The sequence below is a fragment of the Chaetodon trifascialis genome, chromosome 2 (genome assembly GCF_039877785.1).
Source record: "Chaetodon trifascialis isolate fChaTrf1 chromosome 2, fChaTrf1.hap1, whole genome shotgun sequence".
In the NCBI taxonomy this organism is placed as follows: domain Eukaryota; kingdom Metazoa; phylum Chordata; class Actinopteri; order Chaetodontiformes; family Chaetodontidae; genus Chaetodon; species Chaetodon trifascialis.
In genome coordinates, this window is record NC_092057.1 from 13,907,518 (window position 1) to 13,915,402 (window position 7,885).

General features: G+C 44.7%; 1 protein-coding gene across 1 annotated transcript; it reads left to right on the forward strand.

Moving 5' to 3' along the window:
* Positions 1-813: 813 nt before the first annotated feature.
* Positions 814-6,436, forward strand: tyrp1b (tyrosinase-related protein 1b). Its single transcript, XM_070979648.1, has 9 exons — positions 814-850; positions 1,747-2,105; positions 2,375-2,483; positions 3,085-3,295; positions 3,650-3,854; positions 5,174-5,341; positions 5,620-5,799; positions 5,892-6,038; positions 6,126-6,436. Exons 1-9 carry the CDS (start codon positions 837-839, stop codon positions 6,329-6,331), a joined length of 1,599 nt encoding a protein of 532 aa, XP_070835749.1. The 5' UTR covers positions 814-836; the 3' UTR covers positions 6,332-6,436.
* Positions 6,437-7,885: the final 1,449 nt, after the last annotated feature.

The window sequence follows — 7,885 nt, forward strand, 5'->3', positions numbered from 1 at the left end:
ACATTGTTACATGTCTGGTGATTAGACCACACATTTGCGGCTGTTTCTTTAAAACTTGGCTTTTTCTAGGAATTCTGGCCTTTTGTCCACACACAAAAGTAGTTTTAGGTCACTGAAAATGGAGCTTTTAGAAAACTCCTTGTGAGACAAAGTGTGCGCTTTATCTCCTTTCTTTACACGAGGCAATTTCCCGTAATCGTGCTGGCGCTAGCCTCGCTAACTGGACTTTCTACATGTCTACACATACCTAAAAGTTGAGTCACTCTTCCATTGTTACAGTGTCTTTCAGTGGCGTCAGAATGCGGTCACTGCTATATAAGCCAGCACTCAAATGACTTCGCAGCCAACGTCGCTGGTTTCAGATGAGATCTGATGGCAAATTTACAAATCAGTCAGCCCTCTAGTGGCAGGTAGACTACCGGCAACATTGGCTTTAGGGTTATTCTCCTGAAAGAGCCAACCAGTGGTGTTTTTGCGTATTCCTATGCAGAGTTTTTTGTTAAAATGGCAGAATTTTTTTGAGAATGGAGGAGCAAAATCCCTGCATACTTATGGACTGTGCACAAAAATTTACTCAAGTCTGACTTAAGCATGAATGCTCTTTTATTGTGTCAGTGACCACATACACATACACACTGGCGTCATTTGGGTTATGATCACAAGGCAAAGAGTGTTTGAGAGCTTGAACCCTCAAGTGTATCCATGTGTACTGTGTGCGTGCGTGCATGTGTGTGCTTACACAAGGGCTGGTCATGCGCTCAATAGCTATTTAAGCCAGGAAATGAGAATGAGCCGACTCTTGGGGGGCTACAGTTCTGCAGACAGAGAGGAGCAGCATGCACAGTCAGAGGTACGGGAAACACATTACATGGATGGTCTTTTGCATAATGAACTACTGAATTCAGGAAGTCTTACAATTTGCTACATTCAGCATCATTTACAAATTGAAAGTGGACATGATACTAATGTACGATTAAGCTACTGGCAAGGTTAAATAAGGAGAATCCAGTTTTATTTCAGATGAGGATACGCAACAGATTGCCACGTAACAGCCCATGTTGCGTAGGGTTGAATAACGCATTCAATCATTCATAACATGCAGTATCTCTGCAAAAGATTTGCAAAAAACTTTTTTTTTTTTTGTTTTCAAATTGGTAACTTTTCTTGGATGATACCACAGTTTTGTTTTAAAATAATTGCTCCTGCCAAATTACTAGTCACTCCTTCATTCGTCCGTAATCAACAAACTTCAAAAGACAAGCAAGTCGAACTCCAAAAAAAGGTTGAAGCAAATCATCTCTAGATGTCTATTGTTGAAAGCATTTCTGAACTTGTAAGAGTTGAAAGCTAATGGCTTTGTGAATTATGAATAACGACTCGTGCTGCCTGCAGGGGCGTGTAAGAAGCGTAAGAAGTGAAGTTTTGGAATAATGTTAAGACAATTGGCTTGAACAAGAGAACACCAACCCTTTGAGTTTTGAGCTTAACTGAAGTGTGTGTCTGCAGTGTATTGAATTTTTTTGGCTTCAAATGTGTGCTGGGATAGACGGCGGCCCCTAAACACGATAAGCGGTTTAGAAAAAGATGGATGGATGGATGTCAAACAATTCTCAACATGTAAAATGTGTCTACACTCTCTGCGTTTCTTAACTTTATCTTCACATCTAACTCACCTCATGTCCCTAAAATACTCTTCCGCTCCTCTCGCTTCATCCTCGTCTCGTCCTTCTCTCCGGACTTTGGTAGCGTATGGAGAGTGGTTCTCCTGGTGGTGACCCTGTGTGCCACGCTAACGCTGGCCCAGTTCCCCCGGGAGTGCGTCACCCCCGAGGGGCTGCAGAGTGGCCAGTGCTGCCCGTCTCCTACAGGGGCTGCTGGGGACGAGTGTGGCTCCAGCACGGGAAGGGGCCAATGTGTGTTCATCGCCGCAGACAACCGCCGCCATGGGCCCCAGTACCCTTATGCGGGGCGTGATGACAGAGAGAGGTGGCCTCTGAGATTTTTCAACCGCACATGCCGGTGTAATGGGAATTTCACCGGCTACAACTGTGGACGATGTCGACATGGGCTGACGGGGCCAAATTGCGACCAGAGGATCTCTGTGGGTAAGACAGTGGATGCTGTCTAACTCAGCACTGGAAAAAAATTCAATGCTTAGCTCTTGCTGCACCTTGTAAGTTCTGAGTGGGGCTCAAATATGTAAGAAAATACATCAGTCAAGGGAATGAAGACAACATTTATTGTTAGGGAAAGAGATGTAATTAAATTTTTCATAACATTTTTCTTTCCTCCTCTCTTCCTCCTACATCTCAACAACCCTTTATACTCTCTCTTCCTGCCCTCCTGTCTCCTTCCTCCATTAACCTCATTCCAGTAAGGAGGAATATCATGCTGTTGAGTGCAGCTGAGAAGCAGGCATTTGTTAACGCTTTGGACCAAGCTAAGAGGACTGTGCACCCTGACCTGGTCATCTGTACACGACGGTACATATATTACATATATATATAAGGAAGACTGATTGTTATTCAGCCAGTATTTGGTCTTGTATCAAGACTGTAGAGCAGATAGTTTAGCCCAAGGACTTACAGGCTCAGTCTAGCTGAGTCTGGCATTTGAAAGCTCAGTAATATAGCTATGGGTGAACCCATGCTGTGTTTTAAAAATTATCAGTAAAATCATAGAAAAATTCTCATGGCAGCGTTCTGTTTAAGCTGCAGGTGGAAGAACAAATTATCAGTTTAGGCAGGAGTAAAGGGATTTCTAATCTTCTGAGTAACAGTACATAAATCTGTGAATAACCTCCTTCCAAGTCAGCTGAGGATTATAGTAGATTAATTTTTAAGCATTTCTCAGCTGTAGGTAGATGAACCCTTTTAACCTGCTAATAAAAAATTTTATTTCTTTTTATTGATGGCCGAGCAGGATCTTAGCTACAGGCCTCATATTTGACGTCCCCCAAGCCGGCTATGCACAGAAAGAAAAGCATATATTCTCACACATCAAATCAACTAATATGAGTTGTGAGCGTCGTTTCTGTATTGCAAAACAACACACAGCGACCTTTACTGTCCCCATCATCTGCAGGTACCAGGAGGTGTTCGGGCCCGATGGCACCCCGCAGTTTGAGAACGTCACAATTTACAACTACTTTGTTTGGACCCACTACTACTCAGTCAGTAAAACGTACCTGGGGCCGGGCCAGGTCAGCTTTGGTGGTGTAGACTTCTCCCACGAGGGCCCCGGTTTTGTCACCTGGCACCGTTTTCATCTGCTGCAGCTGGAGAGAGACATGCAGGTGAATGGAGGGACGGAGAGGAGGGGTGGTGCAAAGTACAAGGGAAAGCAGAGGAAGCTTTTGGGGCTGATTGAGTGATGAAGAAGGAGAAGGGATGATACAGTAAGGGGAGGAAGGAAAGAGTGTGGGGATTTGAAGTGATGGAGACAGAGTGGGGAGCTATCCTGGAGGAGAGGGGGGCAGGGGGGGAGGATAACAGACAGGGGTAAAACAGAAAGACATGAAAGGTGGAAAATGGTTAGAAAGTGAGGGAATGAAAGGAATGAAAGTGCAAAGCCAATCTTGAATCAGGATTTTTTTTTTTTACACATGCATGTATCTGTTGATCCATTCTATTCCACCCACCGTATGCAGGACATGCTGGGCGACGCCACGTTTGCTCTGCCCTACTGGAACTTTGCCATCGGAGGCAACGAGTGTGACATCTGCACCGACGACCTGATGGGAGCCAGGAGCTCCTTTGACACGAGCTCCATCAGCGCCAACTCCGTGTTCTCCCAGTGGAGGGTCATCTGTGAGAGCGTGGATGACTACGACACTTTGGGCACTGTGTGCAACAGTGAGGGCCGTCTCAGACACACACCACAATGCACTGTGCAAGAGAGTGGCGTTGATGTACAGCATAGTCTGAGCTGCATCGGAAAAGAGGGCAAAGAGCTCATAAAGAGAGCATGTAGAACATAAGCTGCTATAAATAATACCCCACAGCTGTTGTGCTGCATTCGATAATGCTCGCTATTACTACAATTTGTTTGAAACTACTCCACACCAACTTCTTCTCAGTTGCTGCGTGCATCCTAAGTACAGCACACTGCATCTCGAATTTTTCTACAGCACACATGAGAACGCGCAGTAGTTTTTCAGGTGTTAATTCTCAATGGGTCAAGCAGTTTAAACTAGAATAAGGCAGCTCTGTGTAACACTGTAATAAGCTGGACTTTAGGTGATCAGATTTGCAGGGATTGGATCTCATTCCACACTGGCACCAGATTACAACCATCTCTACAATGGCTTGAATTTTTTTTTCATCTGGAAATTGTGGAATTAATCTCCTTTTACTGTAGTGCTTTACTACAAACACATTAAAAGAGTGGAGGGCGTCCTTTTTGAACAATTTCTTATGTGTAATATAAAAGCTGAAGGAATTTGATGGCAGGTATAACATGTGAGTGGCCAACGTGTGAGTGATCCGTCTCATTAATCCCCTTAGAGAGTCATGACAAGCTTGGTATTTCCTGCGTCAACAAGCAGCGTCTCCTTAAATGGGTTGGGGGGTTGCCTCATTTGTGCATGTGCTTGTTGAAGACAGGAATCTAGCAGTCTACTGGTTCCTTTGATCTGAGGGAATAATCTTCAAACAGACAGACAACTCAGTGATGTAGCCTTCTGTTTAGACACTTGTGTGTGTGTGTGTGTGTGTGTGTGTGTGTGTGCGTGTGTGTGTGTGTGTGTGTGTGTGTGTGTGTGTGTGTGTGTGTGTGTACATATGGGAGAGAAAGCATAAAAAAAGGAAGAAAGAAAGAGATCACGCAAGCGAGAGGGGAAAAAAAACTTCTGTTCAGTCGCAGAGCTCTCACTCACGAATGTTGACATTTAGTGAATAATTAAAAAGGAAAACTGCCATCCTGTCATGTTTAAGACAGATCAAACTAGTCTGGACTCCTACATAGAATTAGAAAGTAGTTAAATAATACAACATTTCTAATCATCTCTCTTTCCATTTCTAAGGGGACCACTGGCATGTGTCTGATCTACAATTGAGTTCTCCCTTAGACAAAATGTGAACTTGTAGTGTTTTGGCTGAGTTTAGAGGTAAATAGATTTCATTTGAGTTAGATCATTTTAACTCCGACTTTGGGTTCTGTCCTCACCCCACAGACACGGAGACCAGCCCCATCAGGAGGAACCCAGCGGGCAACGTGGCTCGGCCCATGGTGCAGAGACTGCCACAACCCCAGGATGTGTTGGACTGTCTGGAGCTCAACACCTTCGACACTCCACCTTACTACTCCACCTCCTCCGAGAGCTTCAGGAACACCATTGAAGGTGCACAGTTATGCGTCATGAGTCAGACTCAAACAGCACTTAATTAACATCCTCTGGTCAATCAAAGGGCTCTTCAGTTGGGCTCAGCTCTGACTACAAAGCTGCTAAAATGCTGTGCGACTGCATAGATACAAGCATGAAGCCAAAAACACACACACGCACTCACTAAACCATCCACCCACATGCATATATAGTTAGCTCCAATATGGAATTTGTTGTTCCTAATTTTGGTAAATCTGAGCTCTCATTTAATGGCTTTGTTTTTCCATATTTTCTAGGCTACAGCGCCCCCCAGGGGACGTATGACCCGGTGATCCGCAGCCTCCACAACTTGGCCCACCTCTTCCTCAACGGGACGGGCGGACAGACCCATCTCTCGCCCAACGATCCCATCTTTGTACTGCTGCACACATTCACCGATGCAGTCTTCGACGAGTGGCTCAGCAGGCACCAAGCAGGTGCGCACAGACTGAACTAGATGCACATACAGAAACGTAACCCAGTCAGAAGGGTGAATAGATGGATACACCTATTTGTTCTCTTCCTGCAGGTGAAATAGTTTACCCTGAGGAGAATGCTCCCATTGGGCACAACCGGAGATTCAACATGGTTCCTTTTTGGCCTCCTGTCACCAATGCTGAGATGTTTCTCTCTGCCCCAGAAAACCTGGGATACTCCTATGAGGTCCAGTGGCCAAGTGAGCAGCAGCACACACGCATGCACACACACACACTCATCCACAAAACCCGGTGACCCTTGATGACCCTCCACTTTTTCTCCACAGCCCGTGCCTACACCCTGTCTGAGATCATCACCATAGCCATTGTTGCGGCGGTGCTGGTGGTGGCGGTGGTGGGCGGCGTCATCGCCTGCGCCGTGCGCGCTCGCTCCTACCGCTCAGCCGAGGCCCTGGAGCCACTGCTGGGAGAGACGTTCCGACGCTACTCAGAGGATGACCGAAGGCTGGATAAATCACAGTCTGTTGTCTAAATCCATGCCTTTCCAGAGAGGCCTAAACATTTTCATGCACTTGTTTTGCTTTTTTTTTTATTCCCCCACTTCTTCTAATAAAGTTGAACTGGTTTTGAACCCAGAGTCCGTTTGTCCGTGTCGGCGTATTTGCTATAATCTGCAGGGAGTCTAGTGGATCTTTTGCTTTTGACACATACAGCAGAAGAGATCAGACTGCAGTCAAGGGGTCAGAGCAGCTCAGCAAAAAAGAAAAAAAAAGGGTAAATTGCTCGTGGTAGACAATATAAGGGACTATTTCTCCCCGATTATGTCTCTTTTTAGATTCCAGCTACATGTTGCTAATATGCTCATGCAGACAAAATGTGATTGCTAGACTCCGTTTTCCATTCATTCTTAATCTAGGCCTGTAACTGTAAATAAAATATAAATAATGTGCTGTATGGTATGAACAGACCGCAGACAGGTCTTTCTACTAGAGGCCTTTTGCTGCAGGCACATATTTGCTTGTCTGAAGCCTGAGGCCAACACTCAAATCAAACCACTTAGATTTAATGTTGTGTCTCACCAGTGAGACAGATCAAGTCTATGCAAATATCCATAACGGCACACACATGCCCCCATGTGGATATAGCACATTACTGCGACAGGAGGTAACGCTGTAATAAAGGTACACATCATATATTTAGGCATTATTTAACTCATGCATGAGCCATGATGATTTAATGCATGATGTGTCATGAATTCCTGTCATGATCAAGTCATTATGATAATCTGTGATTAGTTCACACTTAAGAAATGGATTCTAGTGACATAAGGTTTATTTTTCTTTCTCTTTATGTATTTCTGCTTATTATGGGGATGTTTGCATCTGTCAACAAGTTTGCTAAAAATGACCAAAGTATCTTGCCGCATGTAGGGAATAGCACACGTCGGGCTGAATAAGACCTGCAATTTTGCTGGACCAAAAGGAACGACTGAAGTATGAACAGCAGGTATTTTGAGTAGAGATGAGGGTGGAACACCATCCACCTTGTTAGCAAAATGACCAAAATGCCTCCTCCTTGTTAACCTGTCATCTCCCCTCTCCATCCCCGCACAGAGAGTGCTGGGGCACAGGGGTCGTTTAGTTGAATATGTTGTCTGCCTTACTCATTGATCCTTTATCTGACTGAGGTTTGTGCAAGTTAGAATCTATGGCTCCAGCCACGGCTCTGACATATCAGTCGCCTAACTCTGCTGTCTATCCACAGAGCCGTCTGTGCCGCTGAAGAAAACAGATTTGTAAATGTGCCCTTTTCTCTTTGTACTGCTTTTCCGTCAGTTTTGTTGTGGATCTATAATATTCTCTAATCTATAAATACTCCGTTCTGTACTATATGGTAGCCTATATACTCTATAGAGTAGTGTCACATTCATGATCAGTGACAAGTAGCAATGTGTAGTCACAGAGGAGGGAGCAAGGATCATAGAGACACAGTATAACAGAATATGATCGTTCAGTAGCTCTGTGCTCTTAAAAATGCATCACCATACTATACTGTAGATGTTTGGTGTAACCTGGGAGTGAAGCAG

Bases quoted from the DNA above. Each gene is read 5' to 3' on its own strand.
- tyrp1b (XM_070979648.1), top strand. The intron at 5,800-5,891 runs GTGCGCACAGAC...CTCTTCCTGCAG, and splicing joins GCTCAGCAGGCACCAAGCAG to GTGAAATAGTTTACCCTGAG. The intron at 6,039-6,125 runs GTGAGCAGCAGC...TTTTCTCCACAG, and splicing joins CTATGAGGTCCAGTGGCCAA to CCCGTGCCTACACCCTGTCT.